The 23,210-nt window shown below is 45.6% G+C and overlaps 1 protein-coding gene across 5 annotated transcripts in view; it reads right to left on the reverse strand.

The window, feature by feature from the left end:
* atp8a2 (ATPase phospholipid transporting 8A2) overlaps nt 1-23,210 on the reverse strand; it is a 696,532-nt gene that overhangs the window by 635,241 nt on the left and 38,081 nt on the right. For all 5 annotated transcript variants that reach the window (XM_085999230.1, XM_085999229.1, XM_085999228.1 and 2 more), the window contains exon 3: nt 7,781-7,840. In XM_085999230.1, coding sequence (XP_085855356.1) covers nt 7,781-7,840 — 60 coding nt within the window. The remainder of the gene's footprint in view (nt 1-7,780; nt 7,841-23,210) is intronic.

Consider the following 23,210-nt stretch of genomic DNA (forward strand, 5'->3'; position numbering starts at 1 on the left):
TGGACCGGATAGCATCCCTGGACGGGTACTCAAGGAATGTGCTGATCAGCTGGCTGATGTCTTCACCACCATCTTCAATCTGTCATTGGCCCAGGCAGTAGTCCCTACATGCTTCAAGACCGCTACCATTATTCCTGTGCCAAAACAAACGGCTGTGACGTGCCTGAACGACTATCGACCTGTCGCACTCACACCCATCATAATGAAGTGTTTCGAGAGACTTGTCCTGGCTCACATCAAAGCCAGTATTCCCGCCTCTCTTGACCAACACCAGTTTGCCTATCGTGCAAACAGATCAACGGAGGATGCAATCACAACTGCTCTACACTCTGCACTAAATCACTTAGACGGTAAAGAGACCTACATCAGAATGCTGTTCATAAACTACAGCTCAGCATTCAACACTATCGTCCCCAACAAGCTGGCCACCAAACTCCACACTCTTGGCCTGAACACTTCCCTCTGCAACTGGACCCTGGACTTCCTAACAAACAGACCCCAGTCTGTCAAATTACGTAACCACACCTCCCCCTCACCACGGGGGCCCCACAAGGATGTGTGCTGAGCCCCCTACTCTAGTCCCTCTTCACCCACGACTGTGTGGCTGTTCATGGTTCCTGGTTCCAACACCATCATCAAGTTTGCAGATGATACCACGGTAGTAGGCCAGATCACCAACAGTGATGAGTCAGCCTACAGGGAGGAGGTCCAGCATCTCGTGAAGTGGTGCGCCGATAACAACCTGGCCCTTAACATCAAGAAAACCAAAGAAATCATTGTGGACTTCAGGAAGTCTAAAGGTGGAAGTCATACCCCCATCCACATCAATGGGGCTGTGGTGGAAAGGGTGGACAGCTTTAAGTTCCTCGGAGTCCACATCACGGAAGATCTCTCCTGGTCCCTCAATACCTCCTCTCTGGTGAAGGCGGCCCAGCAGCGCCTATATTTCCTAAGGAGGCTGAAGGGATGTAACCTGTCACCCCTGATCCTCTCTAACTTTTACCGCTGCACAATAGAGAGCATCCTGACAAACTGTATCACAGTATGGTATGGCAGCTGTAGCTACTATAATTATTCAACATGTCTGCCATTTCCTTATCATTGACAATATCGCCACTTTCAGTTTTTAGGGGGCAACATTGCTCCCGACGACCCTCTTTTTCCTAATATAATTGTAAAAATTAATAACATAAGAAATAGGAGCTGTAGTAGGCCATTTGGCGCTTCGAACCAGCTCCGCCATTCAACAAGATCATGGCTGACCTTCTACTTCAACTCCACCTTCCCGCACTATCCCCATATCCCTTAATTTCCCCAAATTTCTTGACCTTTGTGTTGAATATGCTTAACGACTGAGCATCCACAGCTCTCTGGGGTAGAGAATTCCAAAGATTCACAACCCTTTGAGTGAAGAAATTTCTGCTCATCTCAGTCCTAAATGGCTGACCCCTTATTCTGAGACTGTGACCCTGTGTTCTAGACTCCCCAGCCTGGGGAAACAGTTTCTTTGTGCTGATTTTGATATCCCTTGCAAGTTTCTTTTCATACTCACTTTTTGCAGCTCTTACTATCTGTTTTGTGACCCTTTGCTGTTCTTTGTGTCTTTCCCATTCACCAGGATCTGTGCTATTTTTTGCATTTTTGTATGCTTTCTCTTTTAGTTTTATGCTGTCTCTTACCTCTTTAATCGTCCATGGCTGGGTTTTTTTTACCCAGCAAGTAGAGCTCCTGCCCTTCAGGGGTATAAACTGGTTCTATATCACCTTAAATTCTTTTTTGAACATCTCCCACTGATCTGTCGTTTTACCCATTAACAGATTTGCCCAGTTTACTGTGGATAGTCTCTTATCCCGTTGAAGTCGACCTTACCTAAATCTAGAATCTTGTAGCTGTTTCGCGTTTCTCCCTTTCAGACACTACGTTGAACTCGATCATGTTATGATCACTATTACATAAATGTTCATGCACCGTTAGGCTGTTAACTAAATCTGGCTCATTACTCATTATTAAATCTAATATGCCATACCCCCCTGTTGGTTCAAGGATATATTGTTATAGAAAACTATCCCGGACACACTCAAGAAATTTACTACCTTTCTGACAGGTGCTAGTCTGCTTATCCCAATCTACATGAAAGTTAAGATCTCCCATTAAAACCACCCTGTCTTTGCTACATCCTTGTCTAATCTCTGCATTTATACAATCTACCACTTCACAGCTGCCACCAGGGGGCCTATACACAACTCCCACTGGTCCTAAATCCTTTCCTATTTCTTAATTCTCTTCTTCTTCTTAGGCAGTCCCTTGGAACCAAGGATGACTTGCTTCCACATTAAAAATGAGTTCGCAGGTGACTGATGAGTCCAATGCAGGACCTACAGTCTCGGTCACAGGTGGGGCAGACGGTGGTTGAAGAGGCGGGTGGGTGGGATGCTTGGGTTGACGTGCGCTCCTTGCGCTTGGCTTCCGCTTGTACCCGGCGAAGGTGTTCGGCGCTTTCCCAGATGCTTCTCCTCCACTTTGTGCGGTCTTGGGCCAGGGATTCCCAGGTGTCGATGGGGATGTTACACTTTTTCAAGGAGACTTTGAGGGTGTCCTTGAAGCGTTTCCTCTGCCCACCTGGGGCTCTCTTGCCGTGCCGGAGCTCCGAGTAGAGCGCTTGTTTTGGGAGTCTCGTATCGGGCATGCGGATATTGTGACCCGTCCATCAGAGCTGACTGAGCGTGGTCAAAGCTTCGATGCTGGGGATGTTGGCCTGAGCAAGAACACCGATGTTGGTGCGCCTATCCTGCCAATGGATTTGCAGGATCTTGCAGCGGCAGCGTTGGTGGTACCTCTCCAGTGCTTTGAAGTGCCTGCTGTACATGGTCCATGTCTCTGTGGCATACAGCAGGGCGGGTATCACTGCTGCTCTGTAGACCATGAGCTTAGTGCCGGGTTTGAGGTCCTAGTCTTCAAACACTCTTCCTCAAGCGACCGAAAGCTGCCACTGGCACACTGAAGGCGGTGTTGGACTTGGTCGTCGACGTCTGCCCTTGTTGACAGTAGGCTCCCGAGGTATGGAAAGTGGTCCACGTTGTCCAAGGTCTTGTTGTGGATTTTGATAATCAGGGGGCTGTACTGTGTGGCAGGGGCAGGTTGGTAGAGGACCTTTGTCTTACGGATGTTTAGTGTAAGGCCCATGCTCTCGTAAGCTTCGGTGAAGGTGTTGACGATGGTTTGGAGTTCGATCTCCGAGTGAGCGCCGGCGCCATCTGCATACTATAATTTGACGACAGAGGATGGGACGACCTTGGATCTGGACTGGAGGCGACGGAGGTTGAACAGTTTCCCATTTGTTCTGTAAATTAGTTGCACTCCAGTGGGGAGCTTACTGAGGGCGAGATGGAGCATTGCAGCAAGGAAGATCGAGAAAAGCATTGGTGCGATGACACAGCCTTGTTTGACCCCGATTCGTGCGTGAATTGGGTCTGTGGTGGAGCCGGTCAGGATCACGGCTTACATGTCATCGTGAAGCAGGCGGAGGATAGTGACAAACTTTTGAGGGCAGCCGAATTTGAGGAGGACACTCCATAATCCCTCACGGTTGACAGTGTCGAAGGCCTTTGTGAGATCAAAGAAGGCTATGTACAGTGGTTGGTGCTGTTCCCTGCATTTCTCTTGTAATTGACGTGCGGTGAAGATCATGTCCATTGAGCCCCTTAGTGGGCGGAATCCGCATTGCGACTCTGGGAGGAGCTCTTCAGCCACTGGGAGAAGGCGATTGAGGAGGATTCTTGCGATGACTTTCCCTGTGGCAGACAGTAGGGAAACTCCTCTGTAATTTCCGTATAATTCTACCCATAAAGTCTCCACTGCCTGCTTGTAGTCTCTCTTATCACAGTGATTTCATCCTTAATTACTAAGACATGACTCTCCCTCTACCATTTTCCCTAGCTTTCCTGTAGACCTTATAACCTGGTATATTTAGTTCCTAGTCCTGACCGTCTTACAACCATGTCTCAGTAATGGCTACCATGTCATACCCTCCAAGTTGAATTTGCGCCTGCAGTTCATTCAATTTATTCCTTATACTCCGTGCATTTTTATAGAGAACACTTATTTGAGCCTAGCCTGTCCTTCAGCTCTAATGTTTTACTCACATGTTTCTTATTTCTCTCTCTTGGTTTAATCACTTTACATATTTTAGTTTTCCCATTACCTGCAATGCCTAAAGCACAATTTCTGACTGTTACTCTACTCTCTTCCCTTTCGTTTGTTTTTGAACTATTATTTGTACTGCATTTTCCACCCGAGCTCTCCCCCCTCCCCCCCATTTACTAGTTTAAAGTCCTTGCGACCGTCCTATTTATCCTTTCCGATTATCCCAGAACTATTCAGGTGGAGCCCGTCCCAATGGTACAATTCCTTCCTGTTCCATTACTGGTGCCAATGCCCCATGAAACGGAACTCATCTTTCCCACACCATTCCTTCAGCCATGTGTTCACCTCCCTAATCTGCTTATCCTTATGCCAATTTGCATGTGGCTCAGCTAATAATCCAGAGATTATAACCCTTGAGGTCCTGTCTTTTAATTTAGCTCCTAGTTCCTGGTTCTCACCAAACAGGACCGCTTGCCGACTCATCCCTAGGTTGTTGGTCCCAACATGGACCACAATGACTGGATTCTCCCCCTCCAATATCCTTTCAAGCCGGTTCGAGATGTCCTTCAACCTGGCACCAGATAGGCAACATACCATGTGAAACTCTCAATCTTACTTACAAAGGATGCTATTGTCCCCCTAATTATAGAATCTCCTACAACTACCACATAACGGTTCCCCGCCTCCTCCTCCCCTCCCCCCCCTCCCTCCCTCCCCCCCCCCCAGGTCTTAGGACAGCCTCCTGCTCCAAAGTGCCATGGTCCACATTCTGGCTGTCCTTACAGCAGTCTTTATCCTTATCCACACAGATAGCAAGTACATTGTACCTCTTGAATAGGATCAGTTTCTATGGATCCTCATTCTCTATCTCACCTGGGATCCCCCTTATTCTGCACAGTATCGGTCACACCAACCCCATTCTGAACCTGCATCTCTATGAGGTGTGACCAAAATCTAGAACAAACTGTCCCGATACTCCTCCCCCTCCCTTATGCGTTGGAGTGTCTCCAACTCGCACTCCAGCTCAATGACTCTGAGCCGGAGAGATTAGAGACGGAGACATCTACTACAGATGTGTTTGCTCAGGACAGTCCACAACCTCCCACATACTGCAGTCCAGACACACAACCTGCTCTGCCATATCTTACTCTACATTATTTATTTATACTATCTGCTTTGTTTCTTTTTCTTTTTCTACACACTAACTTGCACTAAGCACAAAAACACTGGAAATCTTTTTAAATGCCTCTAAAAAGAAACACTCACCAACTTCTCACCAATCAGCTCCTTCCCTTGTGCCGACGTCACTTTCGGTGTTTTTTTACTCTGATGTCACTTTCAAATTCTGCCTGTGTTTGAGTTGCTCCCGCTACTTCTGGTCTCGGGCCTACTCTGCCGCCATGCTCTTTATCTCACTCCTCTCTCGCTCACTCAGCTCCATCTACTTCTGGTCTCGGGGCTGCTCTGCCACCACGCTATATCTCACTCCTCTCTCGCTCAGCTCTATCTGCTTCTGGTCTCGGGGCTGCTCTGCCACCACGCTCTATCTTGCTCCTCTCTCGCTCAGCTCCTGCTGCTTCTGGTCTCGGGCCTGCTCTGCTGTCACGCTCTTTATCTCACTCCGCTCTCGCTCCTTCTGGTCTCAGGCCTGCTCTGCCACCTCGCTTTTTATCTCACTCCACCCTTGCTCCTTCTATATCCTTTTGCAGGCTCTTTGTGTCCTCCTCACAGCTTACTTTCCCAACTAGCTTTGTATTGTCAACTAACTTGGATACGTTACAATTGGTCATTAATATAGATTGTAAATAGCTGAGGCCCAAGCACTGATCCTTGCGGCAACTCACTAGTTACAGCTTGCCAACCGGAAAATGACACGTTTATCCCTACTCTGTTTTTTGTCCATTAACCAATTCTCTATCCATGCTAATATATTACCCTCAACCCCATGAGCCCTTATCTTGCATAACAACCTTTTATGTAACACCTTGGAGTATAAGAGTACAGAAGTCTTGCTACAATTGTACAGGGCCTTGGTGAGACCACACCTGGAGTACTGTGCACAGTTTTGGTCTCCTTATCTAAGGAAAGATATACTTGCCATGGAGGCGGTGCAATAAAGGTTCACTAGATTGATTGCTGGGATGAGAGGGCTGTCCTATGAGGAGAGATTGTATAGAATGGGTCTATGCTGTCTGGAGTTTAGAAGAATGCGAGGTGATCTCATTGAAACAGACAAGATTCTGAAGGGGATTGACAGGGTAGATGCTGAGAGGTTGTTTCCCCTGGCTGGAGAGTCTAGAACTAGGGGCCATAGTCTCAGGATAAGGGGTAGGCCATTTAAGACTGAGACAAGGAGGAATTTCTTCACTCAGAGGATTGTAAATCTTTGGAATTCTCTGCTCCAGAGTGCTGTGGATGCAGAGTCTTTGATTATATTCAAGGCTGAGATAGATAGATTTTTGGACTCTAGGGGAATCAAGGGATATGGGGATCGGGCGGGAACGTGGAGTTGAGGTCCATGATCAGCCATGATCTTATTGAATGGTGGAGCAGGCTCGAGGGGCCATAATGTCTACTCCTCTTATTTCTTATGTTCTTATCGAATGCCTTTTGGAAATCCAAATATACTACATCCACTGGTTCCCCTTTATCTACCCTGCTAGTTATATCCTCAAAAAACTCTAATAAATTTGCCAAAAACTATTTCCCTTTCAGAAAACCAGGTTGACACTACCCAATCATATTATGATTTTCTAAGTGCCCTGTTATCACTTTCTTAATACAGGAAACTTTGTGCTATCCGGCACTGAAGGGACCGAGCTGCTGCCGTTGCCTCAAAACTGCCGGACACTCCAGACTTAATGTTGAAAGATAGAGATTTTTATCTCCGTATCTGACAACAAACACTGTTGCTTAGCAACAGCTTCTAAACACTCAGGTGTGGCTGCAAGCGTCTGTAGCTGAAATGTCAAGCACCCTGGAATTGCATAATACAAAACACTGGAAAAAAAAATCTTGTAATAAAATTGTAATTTCACTTAGTCACTATAAACCAATGACCCAGATTATAAATTGTAATTCACACATATAGTAATACCTGCTGAAACATCTTCAATGCAAGAACTGGTCAGTCTCCATGAATGGTGGCGTCACTCTCTCGGCCCAGTTCAAATTACATGAAGTGGATTGGGGTGGGAATTATTTTCCAGATAAAAACAGAAAGGCCAGCTGTAGCAACAGATGGTCCTGGAGCAGCTTACTTGTTTAACTGAATCCTTCAATTAACTCAAAATTAAACACCAATAAATTAATGCTGCACCTCTTGTTGTGAAGTATCTAAATATGGATCCTCACCCATTTGTGCCATCGTCAGTTAGTACGGTAACACGCTGAAAGACAAATCTAATGAGGCATTTGATGAACTGCAATCTTCAAAGCTTTTATAAATCTCTCATGCATTTTTGTTTCACTGTGCATAATATTAGAAACAAAATATTCAACGGAGAATGTCACACGCTCAACAAACACGTATTTCACAATGAGGGCATTTTAGTATTTACCAAATGGCTGAAGCTGGAGATGGAGAGGGGAACAATATCACTAACATTGTGCTGGTAGTTGACAGCTCAGAGCTTACCAAGATGATCAATGCAACTCTCCCAACACCTTCTCCATTTATTCTTGTAATCACTTGAATCTGTATGAGAAAAAAAGTCAAACATTCTCATATCAGCTGTAATTATTGTGGCTAGGAAACATGCTCTACACTTCAATGAATTGTAAGAGAGCAGCAGCAGCAACCATCTACAAATTGATGGCAGAAAGATCAGACTCACCTTAAGCATGTCCTGCCCACACACTTTCACTCAAGCCAATTGTCATTATCGACACTAAATTTAAACAATGCTATCTGATTTACTGGTTCTCAAAACTTAAATTGAACCTCACTTAACATTTTCAGCCTCTCATATCCCACTAGCCAAAGAAAATGTGCATCCCACTCTTCACCACCACTACCAGTTCCATTACACTTTGTCACTTTTGTCTCTTTAGTCCTCTGCCACTGTTCCTACTCATCCTCTGTCTGCCCTCCTCCCCCCAGCCCCGCCCAAACATCTCTCCTCCTCATCCACTTGTCTCTCCTTCTCCAATTCCACTTTAGTCTCTTTCCCATAAAACCAAAGACGTTTACAGCATAGGAGGCAGTCATTCGGCCCATTGCATCAGGCCAACTCTTTGTTAGAGCAATCAAAATGAATACCTCTGCCTTCTCTCTGTCCATAGTCCTGTATCTGAGAAACATTCAAATTTTCATCTATTCTTCCCTCAAAAGATGCAATGGTCTCTGCCTCAATGTCTGTGGCATAACATTCCAAGCAGTTACAACTTTGCATAAAGACATGTCTTCGAACCTCTCTACTGGCAATTGTAAATTGATGACCGCTCATGACTGACTCCCCAGCCGGCGGAAATAATCTTTCCTTGTTTATCTTATCACAACCCTTCATAATTTTACAAGCCTCCATCCGGTTTTATTCTTATTGCTTTTCGTAGCGGTTTTTTACAACTAAGTGGCTTGCTAGGCCATTTCAGAGGGCAGTTAAGAGTCAACCACATTGCTGTGGGTCTGGAGTCACATAGGCCAGACCAGGTAAGGATGGCAGATTTTCTTCCCTAAAAAGGACATTAGTGATCCAGATGGGTTTTTATGACAATCCGATAGTTTCATGGTCACCATTACTGATACTAACTTTTTATTTCAGATTTATTTAATTAACTGAATTTAAATTTGCAGCTACAAAAGGGCCTTTCCATTCCCCTGACTAAGGTATCCCCTACCTACTACTGCATTTCTGCACTTGGCCCCCTCCCTAGCTTTGGCAAGTGCCATAACTGGCCTACACCAGTTGCTGTCATTGTCATTGCCGAGTCTTGCTACAAAAATGTGTTAATGATGCACGCCATTATCAATGTGCAAATTGGCCAATAAATTCAGAGGATTAAGTAAAACACCTTGGGTTGCAAATCTCCAGAACTTGCTGGTCGATTTACACCACTCTGCTGTGCAGTTTGCTTCACACAAACGGCAGCTCGTTCTTACCCTCCCCGTTATTTTTAAGAACTTGCTGGATTTGCACATTAATTGCGCACTAAATTCGCTGCAGAAAGTTAGGGCTGGAACTTACAGCCAAGTACAGGAAACTGTGCTATCCGGCACCGACGGGACCGAGCTGTTGCCGTCCCATCAAAACTGCCGGACAAACCAGCGTTAATGTTGAAACATATGGAGATTTTGAGCTCCGTATCTGGCAACAAACCCTGTTGCTTAGCAACAGCTTCTAAACAGTCGGCCGTACCTTGCAAGCATCTCTGTAGCTTAGCAACAGCTTCAGCGAGACCTTGCAGAGCCTGACTGGTGAAAAAAAAGCAACGAAAAGAAAAAAAACCTAATGAAACGGCTCCTTATTTTTGCCAGTGGCTCGAGCATTCTGGACAGTTAACCTCCGGATAAACCAAAGTTTCCTGTACCTTTTTAACAATGTGACAATTGTTAATGCTGTGCCAATTAACCTCTCTGGCAAGAAAGGGAACAGTTTAAACTGTGGAGTCTCATTCCTTCAGATGGAAAATAGTTTTTAGAGATTTTTTAAATGTTAAATTTTTAACTTACTTTTCCATTCAGTCTCATTTTTTCTCTCACTCTTAAGTCAATCTTTCTTTATCACTCTATTTCTCTTTCTGGACCTAATTTGACTCTAATTCACCCACTTTAATTCATCCTTCTTCGCAGTCGTTCCTCTGTTTCTTTCTCAAATCTCATTGGTTAAGGAGATACACTGTTGGTTCCCTGTTTACTGAAGTCCCATATGCCCCTTGAGACCTATCTCCTGCTCCTTCGACCCGATTCCCACCAAACTGCTGACCACCCAACTTCCTTTTCTGGCTCCCATGTTAACTGACATTGTTAACGGTTCTCTTTCCTCAGGTACTGTCCCCCTCTCGCTCAAATCTGCCGTCATCACCCACTCCTCAAAAAAACAACCCTCGACCCGTCCGTCCTTGCAAACTACCGCCCCATTTCCAACCTCCCTTTCCTCTCCAAAGTCTTTGAATGTGTTGTCACCTCCCAAATCCATGCCCATCTTTCCCGCAATTCCACATTTGAAATCTCCAATCAGGTTTCCGCCCTTTCCACAGTACCGAAACGGCACTCAAAGTCACAAATGACATCCTTTGAGAGTGTGACAAAGGTAAACTGTCCCTCCTCGTCCTTCTTGACTTGTCTGCAGCCTTTGACACGGTTGACCACTCCATCCTTCTTCAAAGCCTCTCCACTGTTGTGCAGCTGGGTGGGACTGCACTCGCCTGGTTCCATTCTTATCTATCTAATCGTAGCCAGAGAATCACCTGCAACGGCTTCTCTTCCCGCTCTTGCATCATTACCTCTGGTGTCCCCCAAGGATCTATCCTTGGCCCCCTCCTATTTCTCATCTACGTGGCGACATCATCCGAAAACGCAGCGTCAGTTTCCACATGTACGCTGATGACACACAGCTCTACCTCACTACTTCTTCTCTCGACCCCTCCACAGTCTCTAAATTGTCAGACTGCTTGTCCGACATACTGTTCTGGAAGAGCAGAAATTTTCTCCAATTAAATATTGGGAAGACCGAAGCCATTGTTTTCGGTCCCCGCCACAAACTCCATCCCTCTCCCTAACATCTGTCTGAGGCTGAACCACACTGTTTGCAACCTTGGTGTCATATCTGACCCCGAAATGAGCTTCCGACCACATATCCGCAGCATAACAAAGTCTGCCTATTTCCACCTTCGTAACATCACCCGTCTCCGCCCTTGCCTCAGCTCATCTGCTGCTGAAACCCCCATCCATGCCCGTTACCTCTAGACTTGACTATTCCAATGCACTCCTGGCTGGCCGGCCACATTCTACCCTGCGTAAACTTGAGGTCATCCAAAACTCGGCTGCCCGTGTCCTAATTCGCACCAAGTCCCATTCACCCATCACCCCTGTGCTCGCTGACTTACATTGGTTCCCGTTTGAGCAGCACCTCGATTTCAAAATTCTCATTCTTGTTTTCAAATCCCTCCATGGCCTCGCCCCTTCATATCTCTGTAATCTCTTCCAGCCCCACAACGCCCACCCCCCCCCCCAACCCAGAGATACCTGCACCCCCGAGCATCCCTGATTATAAATCGCTCAACCTTTGGTGGCCGTGCCTTCTGTTGCCTAGTCCCTAATCTTTGGAATTCCCTGCCTAAACCCCTCCACCTCGTTACCTCTCTTTCCTCCTTTAAGACGCTCCTTAAAACCTACCTCTTTGACCAAGCTTTTGGTCACCTGCCCTAATTTATCCTTGCGTGTCTCGGTGTCAAATTTTTTCGTCTTATAATACTCCTGTGCAGCGCCTTGGAACGTTTTACTACGTTAAAGGTGCTATATAAATACAAGTTGTTGCTGTTGTTTCCCTCACCGTGCTGTTATCAGCTCGCACTTCCAGCAAGTTACGGCACAAAATATTTCCAAGCTAAAGGGTGCAGGAAAAAATCTAACTAATGGCGTACGCCGCGAGATGGCCCGCTCCTGCAAGATCTGGCCCATTAAGTACTGAACACCTGTTGATCAATTCAACACTGTCAGGGGATCCTTGCACTGCCTCTTGCCTCCTCTTCATACCCCAAATATTTAGTTACCTACATCCCTTCCTCACTAACTCACTCTGCCTGCAGAGTAATCAGCTCCTATAATGTGTATTCCAGAAATCCTTCAGACTTCCCTATGTACAACAACAACTTGCATTTATGTACAGCAAACTCTTTTTTATCCGGCACCAACGGAACCGGCGTGGTGCCGGTTGATCAAAAAGTCCGGATTACAGAGAGGTATACTTACTAAGGTACGAGAGCCCCGTACACGGCCATAGATCCAGGCGTCCCTGTTGCATGGCAACAGGTGCAGGAACCCCGGTTACACGGCCACTAATATGAAGTAAAACTTACCTGAACCTACTCCTGAATTTTGCCGGTTAAGAGAGATTTCCGGTTATTTAGGTGCCGGTAAAAAGAGAGTTTCCTGTCGTGCCTTTAACATCGTAAAACATCCCATGCCGCTTAAATTATGTAATGCAATCCTCCAAGCTGCTCCCCGAACTCAAAAAACATAAGCTCAAGCACAAGCAGTCAGAGACATGTCCCACATGTGTGCTGCTCCCCAAAGCAAGTCGTGTCCAGGATTTGCCACATTGCACAGCTATCACCCACCACAGGCTTCAGCAACTCCTCTCTGCCCTAGCACACACAACTCTTTTCTATTAAAAGTTTAATAAAATCAAACAACTTAGTGGTTTAACCCCTAGAATAACAAGTGAAATGTACTTCAAGATTGAACTACCAAGAAGGCTGAACTCCACTGGTCTCTTGCTACTCAAGACTAATCCCTCACTAATAAGTTCAAAGTTATACTGTTTTAACTTGCATAACAGTCCAACTGCCACAGTAAAGAAAAACAACTAGACTATCAAACCACTTATATAACCAATTAATTAACTAATTATTGCTTCAAAGCAGCCCACAGGTAAGGCACCAAATAAAGCAGTTCTTGGTATTGAACAGGTAAAATTAGGACAATTAAGTCAATTTAAGTAAATGAAAGTAAAATATAATAAAATAAATCATTAAATATTTCAGTACTTTTTCTCCACTCACTCTCACTGACACTAAACTCTACACTCTCCCCACTATTTGCACTACGAGTTTCCTGCAGCTCCCCCTCCTTATAACACTCATCCCCTTCTCCTCCATTTCTGACTTTCTCCCCTTCCTCCACTTCAGTCTCTCAATTAAGTCCGTCTCTCTCTCTCCCTTCTGCTCCACTTCTATCTCTCATTTGTTATCCTCTTCTTCAATCAGTCTTGACTGGTCTGTCCCTTTAGTTCTATCTTTTCACTCTTCCCCTACCCCTCCATTTCCCACGGTCTTCCTTTAAACATAGAAGATAGGAGCAGGAGTAGGCCATTCGGCCCCTCGAGCCTGCTCCGCCATTCAATGCGATCATGGCTGATCATCCAAATTCAGTACCCGGTCCCTGCTTTCTCCCCATACCCCTTGATCCCTTTAGCCTTAAGAAATATATCCAACTCCTTCTTGAATATATTTAATGAATTGGCCTCTACTGCGTTCTGTGGTAGAGAATTCCACAGGTTCACCACTCTCTGGGTGAAGAAATTCCTCCTCATTTCTGTCCTAAGTGGCTTACCCCTTATCCTTAGACTGTGACCCCTGGTTCTGGACTCCCCGACCATCAGGGACATCCTTCCTGCATCTAGTCTGTCCAGTCCTGTCAGAATTTTACTTGTGTCTTTTTCTGTCTCTCTTCCAAAGTTGTTCCTCTTCTCTCACCATTTCCCTTTTCCACTTTTGTTACCACTTTCTCCTTTTTCCCTTTGCAATAGTTTTCTTACCGACCCCCGCCCCGCCCCACATCCCACCCCCACTTCCTAGAACATTGAAGCAGTGAGGAGCAGCCTGGGGAAAGATTAGGGAGACAGATATTTCTCTCAGTTGGAGCAAGCTGCCAAAGGATGGGAGCAGGCTGCTGAAACATCCCAGCCATCCTGGGCAATAGGTGTGCCAGTGAGCAACAGTGTGAATATTTGATAAACTTTACAAAAGTGGATGTTACAAAATTAATAATAGCAGTCAGTGTAATTAGTCTCATCTATGGTGCACAGCAAGTGTACTCCAGCCTAAATCAAAATTAAACAACAGCAATCAAAGAATAAACTGAATTTAAAGAAGCACTGGAATATTTTGTATATTTTGCATGAAATGTGTTATCTTGAATAATGCAGGATTTTTGAGAACAAAAAATCCTCAATTAACCACAATACTCTTGTTCCTCCCCAGGCCCAACCTGCTTCCAAACATCTACCACTGCTGCTCTGAAACGAGTGCAAGAAGGTGCATAAAAGCAGTGCTCTCACGACTATCATAAATTTTCCGACATCTACTTCTCCCTCCCCCATCACCAAAAATAATGTAAAGTGTTCACAAGGGAAAATATGAGCAGCATGTTCTCCCCAGAGTTAACCAAAGTAAAATGAACAACTTTGATATAAATGTGAAGTAAGTCCTAGATAACCCTTTGAGAACTCTGCATTCCCCCAATTTTGGCCCCTTGTGGATTTCCAATTTCCTTCACTACACCATTGGGGGCTGTGCCTTTAACTGTCTAGTCCCAAATGCTGGAATTCCCTCCCTAAACTTCTCTGCCTCTCCACCTCCTTTAAGCTGCTCCATAAAATCTACCCAGTCACCTGTCCTAATATCTCCTTATGTGGCTCGGTGTCAAATTTTGTCTGATCAGGCTCCTGTGAAGTGCCTTGGGACATTTTTCTACATTGAAGGTGCTATATAAATGAAATTGGTTGTTGTTAAAAGGATTCAAGACAAACAAATCACTGGGGATTGACAGTATCTATCCCAGAGCGCTGAAGGAAACTCGGAAGGCACTGACAACCATTATGAAGAAATCACTGGACACTAGTCACTGGACATTGAAGATGTAGTGCCCATATTCAAGAAGGGTGATAAAACAGACACAATCGTCAACAGACCAATCTGTCTGCCCTCCATTCCATGTAAAACAATGGAATTGATCATCAGGAGTAAAATTGAGGAGCATCTCAATAATAATCACCGAGTTAATAGTAGCCAACATGGATTCAGAAAGGAAGATCACGCCTGACCAAATGCTTCGACCTCTTTGAGGAAGTAACATTCCAAGGTGACTGTGGAAAGAGCTATGATACAGTGTACTTAAACTTCCAATAGACATTTGACAAAAACCCTCATGAAAGGATATTTGTCAAACTCAAAGCAGTGGAGATTCAGGGTAAATGCTGGGAATGGCTAAGAAACTGGCTGAAGGGTAGAAAACAATGTGTACTTATTAGAGGAGTTAGCTCAGTTGGGGAAGGTGGAAAGAAAACCTTGAGTGGAGTTCCCCAGGGTTTAGTATTGGGACCACTATCATTTCTTATTTACATAAATGGCCTAGACTCAGAGGGTTCAATTTTAATAGCCCCGAGGAGGCACATTACCTGCGAAAATCATAAAAAATGGCTTCAGTCTGCCAACCCACCTCCACGTGATTTTCGTGTCTGTTCAGCTGCTCCCAAACTGACCCGACTCCAACTGGTGGGACAGGTAGTTAAGGCAGTTAAGAGCCTGTTAACTGCCTTGCTAATCCTATTTTGAAAGTGGTTTCATATTTTCGTGCCTCTGGCTCCTGTTTCCCGTCTTGTCAGAAACAGTCCAGCTGCAAGGAGACGAGTTGGTGGAGGACGTGATCTGTCATTATTGGTGCAGAACTTTAAAAGCGCTCCTGTAACATGGCTGGCATTCAGATGCAACAACTTTGTTGTTGGAGGTTTGGGATAAGGTTTTGCAAATTTACTGACCTTGTGACTGGTCAAGCTGATACCCATCTGCTGTGTGAACTAATTGGAATAATTTCAGGCCACTTTGAGTGTGCACTTGCAAGCTTCTTGCCTCAACGGAACTCTACAACAACGGGATGGGAACCATTTACATCCTCTCACCCTGGTCGTCAGATTCGAAGAGCAGCGCGGCTTAGTGCTGCCAGATGATCAAGTGGCTCAGCACACAGCCTCCTTGGAGGAAAATGAAGAGGACGAGGAAGAGGACGAGGAGGACGGGGAGTGACGCCTTGCGGGGCCGGATGTGGCCAATCCAGCAGCAGGCAACCACATTGATGATCGTCAAGCAAGGGATGCACTCATCTATGCCAGATTCGCGTAAGCCAACGCTTCAACCACAGGTGGCTGGCACATGGAGATGAATATAAGTCTGACATTCTCAAAACCCCAGGTATCATCTGTCCAATAAACGGTGGTTTGCGCTCAGTGTCACCACCATCAGTCACAAGGTCAGTAGATTTGCAGTAGAAATCGCCCTGAGCCCTCACTCTTGAACTTCCATTTTCCATGACACAGAGGCAACACTTTAGGTGATCTCAGCAGATCATTACACCTTTTTCGACACTAAACCCATGTGCGTCTGCACACAGGCCTCAAGCTCACCTCCTCAGCAATTTGCAGCCAAGCTGCCTTGGTTTGCTGAGGAGGCCTCCTCCTTCCATTTCCAGGGAAGAGGACCTCCTGACGTCCTCGAACTCCCTCAACAAGAGCCCTCATTGAACCTGGCTGCAGCCTTAGTTTTTGGGGATGCCATTCCTGCAGCTCCCAGCATCTTTAAGAGAAAACAGCATTAATATTACTAAGCAAGTGATTGGAACACATCTGGCATCTTTTTCATTTCATAGTCAGATAATAAAGTCGTATCAAAAAATCATGAATCTCTTTCTGGAATAATATGACCAGCAATATCATTCTTTAAATTTTGCTCAGAACAGACACTGTCAACTCCCCTTTCTAGATAATAAAGCACCAAGCCATCCCAATGACATTTTTTGCAAAGGGGACACGGTCTCTTTAAATTTTCAAACAAACAACGTGTCATCAGACGCAAGAAACTGACATCCTTCAAGCAATTGCCTGGAGGGATGCGCATGTCGGCCATAACGAGGCCAATCAATCCAAAAATCGGAAGTGCTGGGAGGCGGCAGCTGGGTGCGGGTCTGAAAGCTGCCGAGCAGCAATCCTGCCCTCAACCCGCCTCCGTTAATAAAATCGAGCCCAGAAAGTCAATGCAAAGTAGTCACATTTGCTGATAGCAAACTGAGAGAAGCAATGGAATCAGAGGAAACAGCTCAAAAATTACAACACGAATTGGACAAACTAAGCATGTGGGCAAATAAATGGCAAACAATTTCAGTGCTGCAAAAACAATAGCAGAATAAGCAACATATATACTTCCATGAATGGCATTGAAATAGCTACGTTGAAATAGACCAAGGAGTCTTATAGAACTTGTGCTAAACATGTCCAACCAATGCAGAGCAGCAATCAACAAAGCAAACAGAATGTTTAACTACATAGCCAAAACGGGAAGTCAGAAGAAGTAATGATCAAACTGTATAATGCTCTGTTCAGACCACTACCTGGAGTACGGTGTCCTGAGACATTCAAACATGGAGGCAGTGCAGAGATGTGTCGTGAGGCTGTTTCCTGGTGTCAGAGGTCTAAGGAAACAATGGAGAGACTTGGGCTTTTAAGCCTAGAAAGGAGGTATCAAAGAAGTCATCTTAAGATAGTGGATGTATGGAAAAGGTAAATTCTGAATATTATTTTAACTGAAATTGTGGAAGTCGGACAAGGAGACGTAGATTCAAACTTGTAAAAGGTAACTTTAGGACTGATATCAGGAGGTTCTTCTTCATTCAGAAAGTGATCAACACTTTGATTGGACTTCAGGCAGAATGATAAAGGCAAAAATCATGGATCCATTTAAAAAACAACTAGACGCAGTAATGAGAGGGACTGTAGGGCGGTTTTGGGTGAATGTATTGTAATGTAACACATTATGAAAGAAGTCAATGATCATTCTACTAGTGGAGAAGTCTGCAGTGAGAATAGACTGAAAACTGTCAATGTACATGATTTTTCAAAATGTTGCTGTTAAAATTAAACAAGACTTGAAAAGTAAATTGAAAATCAGACTGGTGACTGCTTCATAAAGAGTTAAATCACCAAGTGCAAGGAGTTGCTCAGTGCAGACGGTGAGGGAGGAAAGCAAGGAGGATATCCTGGGAGAAACTCCAAGTTCTCAATATTCTGGATAGAGATGCGACAAATGGAGTTTGATTGAAGGTGGCAGAACAAGTTGGTCAGGCTATAGAAAAAGCATATGGGATCCATGGCTTTATAAATAGAGGCAGAGAGTACAAAAGCAAGGAAGTTATGGTAAAGCTTTATAAATCACTGAAATATAAACAGGAAATATAAACAGAAAATGCTGGAAATACTCAGCAGGCCAGGCCAGCATAAATTACTGGTTCGGCCACAGCTGGAACACTGAGTCCAATTCTGGGCACCGCACTTTAGGAAGCCTTGGAGAGGGTGCAAAGGAGATTTACTAGAAATGGTACCAGGGATGAGGGACTTCAGTTATGTGGCGAGACTAGAGAGGCTGGAATCCGTTCTCCTAGAGTAGAGAATATTAAAGGGAGATTTAATAGAGGTGTTCAAAATTATGATGGGTTTTGATAGAGTAGATAGGGAAAAACTGTTTCCACTGGCAAAAGGGTCAGGAACCAGGGGACACAGATTTAAGATAATTGGCAAAAGAACCAGAGGGAAGATGAGTTTTTTTTTTGCAGTGAGTTATGATGATCTGGAATGCACTGCCTGAGAGAGTGCTGGAAGCAGATTCAATAGTAACTTTCAAAAGGGAATTGGATGTATACTTGAAAAGGAAAAATTTGCAGGGCTATGGGGAAAGAGCTGGGGAGTGGGAATAATTAAATAGTCTTTTCAAAGAGCCGGCACAGGCACGATGGGCCGAACGGTCTTCTTCTGTACTGTTTGATTCCATGATTGCATTCAACCATAATAGGATGCCAGGTCCTCAGCAAACAGCAACAAGATTTTCAATAGGTACATAAAAGCCTGGAGGATAAGTATCACCATATATAATTGTGCTTATGAGGTATTCACTAAGGTTTGGGTGGTGACACCCAGACTTCTCTACAAAAATTCCCAACCTCCATGGTATTGTTCCACTACTGGAGCTTACGAAATCTTGGAGTACATTTGTAATATTTAAAGATCCAACCCTTTAGGGGCAAAATTCGGTTGCTTTGCACCTCCCATTAGCACCCAACGGGGTGCAAAGCAACTAGCACCTGGGCGCGGCACCGCTGACACTTCCCGCGAAATTCAGTGGGAGATGGGCGGCGGCGGTAGCCGGTCGTGCCCCGCGGCACTGCGCCCTGGCCGCAAACTTGGGTCGCATCCCGATGTACCGCCGGACGCTATGTCCGACAGGGTTAGGGTGCATACGTGCGGCCGGGGCAGCAATATTTAAAGGGGAGGAGCAGGGCGGCCATTTATTTTGCTGGCCGCTTACCAGCACCTGCTCGCTCTGCCCTCCTCCCGCGGGGTGCCGGGTTCTTTTGCCAGCACCCGCTCCCTGGTGGCCCAGCAGGGCCCTGGTTCACGCTGCACAAGGCCCCTCCCCTTTAATAAGGGGAGGGAGGCCTGCAGTACCACGGTGCGACGTGCGTGGCACTGCGGCACGTAGCGCCGCGATATTAAGCTGCAGCAACCCAAGAGGGAAGGGGGAGTGCTTCCAGTCGCGCCCAGTCTCCTGCTTGAGGTGCTAATTTTTTCAAGGCGCTAAAAGTAGTGCCCTGGCAAAGTTAGCGCCCCAGAGGGGGCGCATCCCAATTTTTCCCCCCTTTGTCCTTAATGGAGCCTTCGATACCTTTACACCACCTCTCCTATCCTATCTGAATTGGTAACGTTCTTGAAAAACAGAACCGTGCACATAAGCTAGCTAGTTTTTCCAGGGGCACGTTTATTTCCCAGTGCAGAAAATAACCACACTGAAATCTCTTTGGAAAAAGGATTTCAGCATTTCAATTCCTGAAGGCTCCTAAAAAGCAAGCGAGGGAATCCACAAGGGGAAGCCAATATTTGAATTGTTCCCAAGTAATGAAGAGGGAGTAATAAGCCAAGTTGAAATAAGGGAACATGAGACATGGGAGGAATGTAACAGAAAATATAAAATACAATAACAAAGCATTCTTTAACTATATCAAGAACTAGAGAAGGTGCAAAGAAACGTTGGAGCATTTACAAGTGACAGTAGGGAGTGGTGTTTGTGGCAAAATTACGAAATCATTACTTTACGACTTTTTTAAAAATTATAAGGGGAAACGGAAGAGATAATGTTGTTAGAATTGTGGGAGGAAGAGCAGATACTAAAGGTTTAGGAATCTTAAGGTAAAGAAGGATCCAGACTCTGACAATTTCCATTGAAGGGTGATGGCTAAGGAGATTGAAAATTTCCTCATGGACATCTTCCAATGTTCTGATAGATCCAAAGACAAGATCCAAAGACAACATCCCAGCAGAATGGAAAGTAGTAAAAAAGTCAAAGGGAATGGATGAACCTTCAAATAATGGATGCATAAGCTTTACTTCAATTGTGGGAAAAGTGTTTGAGACTTTGATGAGGGATAACATACGGGATAATCTTAAGGGTCAAGTCTGATTACAGAGTCAGCATGGTTTTAGAAGGGGCAGGTACTTAAAAGGTTGGCAGTGCTCAAAAGTAGAAAAGTCACCCGAGCCGGATGGGATGCATCCTAGGTTGCTGAGGATAGTAAGGGTGGAAATTGTGGAGGCTCTGGCCACAATCTTCCAATCCTCCTTAGATACGCGGGAGGTGAAGAGGGCCGGAGAATTGCTAATTTTATACCCCTGTTCAAAAAAGGGGAGAGGCATAAACCTGGCAATTACAGGCCAATTAGCAAAACGTCGGTGGTGAGGAAGCTTTTAGAGACATTAATTTGGGACAAAATTAATTGGCATTTGGAAAAATATGAGTTAATAAATGAAATCCAGCACGAATTTATTAAAGGCAAATCGTGTTTGACTAACTTAATTGAGTTCTTTGATGAAGTAACGCAGTGGGTTGATGAAGGTAGTGCGGTCGAGGTGTATATGGACTTTCAAAAGGTGGTTGATAAAGTACCACATAATAGGCTTGTAAGCAATACTGAAGCCCATTGGATTAAAGGGGCAGCGACTGCATGGATACGAAATTGGATAAGGGACAGTAAGCAGAGAGTAGTGGTGAACGGTTGTTCTTCAGACTGGAGTGAAATGTGCAGTGGTGTCCTCCAGGGGTCGGTGTTGGGACCTATGTTCCCTGTAATTTTTTTGGCCCTGCACGGCCCCACTAAGGGGCTGCACGGGCCGTTTAAAATATCGCACATGCGCGGTTTTTACATTGAAATGCTGGCAAGCCGGCTGTGCGGGTTGCCTGGAGCAGTGCACAGCCGTGCACCTTACAGGGAACACTGGTTGGGGCCACTGTTCTTTTTGATATAGACTAATGACCTGGGTATACAGGGCATAATTTTAAAGTTTGCAGATGACATGAAAAACTTGGAAATGGAGTAAACAGTGAGGAGAATAGTAACATACTTCAGGAGCACACAGACAGACAGATGAAATTTAACAGAAGTGTGAAATGGTTCATTTTGGTCGGAAGAAAGAAGAGCGACAATATAAAATAAATGGTACAATTTTAAAGGGGGTGCAAGAACAGAGAGACCTGGGGGTGTACGTACACAAATCTTTAAAAGGTGACAAGACAAGTTAGAAGGCTGTTAATAAGGCATTTGAAATCCCTGGCTTTATAAATAGAGGCACAGAGTACAAAATCAAGCAAGTTATGATAAACCTTTAGGCCCCAGCTGCAGTACTGTGACCAATTCTGGGCACCACACTTTAGGAAGAATGTCAAGGCCTTAGAGGGTGCAGAGGAGATTTACTAGAATGGCACCAGGGATGAAAGACTTCAGTTATCTGGAAAGACTAGAGAAGCTGGGATTGTTCTCCTTAGAGCAGAGAATATTAAAGGGAGATTTGATAGAGGTGTTCAAAATCATGAAGGGTTTTGATAAAGTAAATAAAGAGAAATTGTTTGCAGTGGCAGAAGGGTCGGTAACCAGAGGACACTGATTTAAAGTACAGGTAGACTATCCTTTATCCGAAAACCTCGGGACCAGCCGAGTTTCGGATAAAGGAGAATTTCGGATTTCGGAAGGTGGGTCGGCAGGGGTCCGCGGGGGGGGGTCGGCGGGGGGTCGTGCGCACGACTTACGCTGACGCTCAGCGTAAGTCAGTCGGGGTCGGCGGGGGTCGGCGGTTGTCGGGGCCGGCGGGGTCCGCGGGGGGGGTCGGTGGTTGTCGGGGCTGGCGGGGTCGGGGCCGGCGGGGTCCGTGGGGGGGTCGGTGGTTGTCGGGGCTGGCGGTTGTCGGGGCCGGCGGGGTCGGCGGTTGTCGGGGCTGGCGGTTGTCGGGGCCGGCGGGGTCCGCGGGGGGGGGTCGGTGGTTGTCGGGGCTGGCGGGGTCGGCGGTTGTCGGGGCCGGCGGGGTCCGCGGGGGGGTCGGCGGTTGTCGGGGCCGGCGGGGTCCGCGGGGGGGTCGGCGGTTGTCGGGGCCGGCGGTTGTCGGGGTCCGCGGGGGGGGGGGTCGGCGGGGGGTCGTGCGCACGACTTACCCTTTATCCGAACTTCCGAAACCGGAACCCTCTAAAAACCGAAGGTTTTTTCGTTCGTACGCACGACTTACGCTGAACGAAAAAACCTTCGGTTTTTAAGAGGGTTTCGGTTTTCGGAAGTCCGGATAAAGGGTAGTCTACCTGTAATTAGCAAAAAAAAATGACATGAGGATAACATTGTTTACACAGCGAGTGGTTATGATCTGCATTGCACTGCCTGAATGGATGGTGGAACCAGAATCAATAGTGACTTTAAAAAAGAAATTGGATAAATACTTGAAAAGGAAAAATTTGCTGAGCTATGGAGAAAGAGCAGGGCAGTGGGTCGAATTGGATAGCTCTTTCAAAGAGCCGCGTTACAGGCACGATTGGCTGAAAAGCCTCATTCTGTGCTGTATCATTCAATGATTCTAGGATATGTCTGACCAATTTAGTGGATTTGTTTGAAGAGGTTGCAGATCCAGTAAATAGGGATGAAGCAGCAGATTATTGATCTCGATTGCAGGAAGGCATTTGACAATACCCCACGTAACAGATTAATTCACAAAATGCATGCTCATGGTGTAGATGGCAAAATTTTATTTTGGATTGTTGCATGGCTGCAAAGCAAAAGTGGTGCATGGGAAGGGGGTCAGAGTGGAAACCAGTTACCAGTGAGCCCCTGTAGGAGTTGCTGTTTATTTTTTAAATAAATAATAGCGGAGAGAATATTTCCCAAGGTATCCCAAGTTTGCAGATACAAAGTTGGGCGCAGTGACCAATGATGCATAATCCAAACGGACCTAGAAAGGCTAGGTAATTGGATGGGCAGGTTGCAGATAGAACTCAAT

Source organism: Somniosus microcephalus, chromosome 10 (genome assembly GCF_052327205.1).
Source record: "Somniosus microcephalus isolate GS21.2 chromosome 10, FLI_Smic_1.0, whole genome shotgun sequence".
NCBI classification, from domain to species: Eukaryota; Metazoa; Chordata; class Chondrichthyes; order Squaliformes; family Somniosidae; genus Somniosus; species Somniosus microcephalus.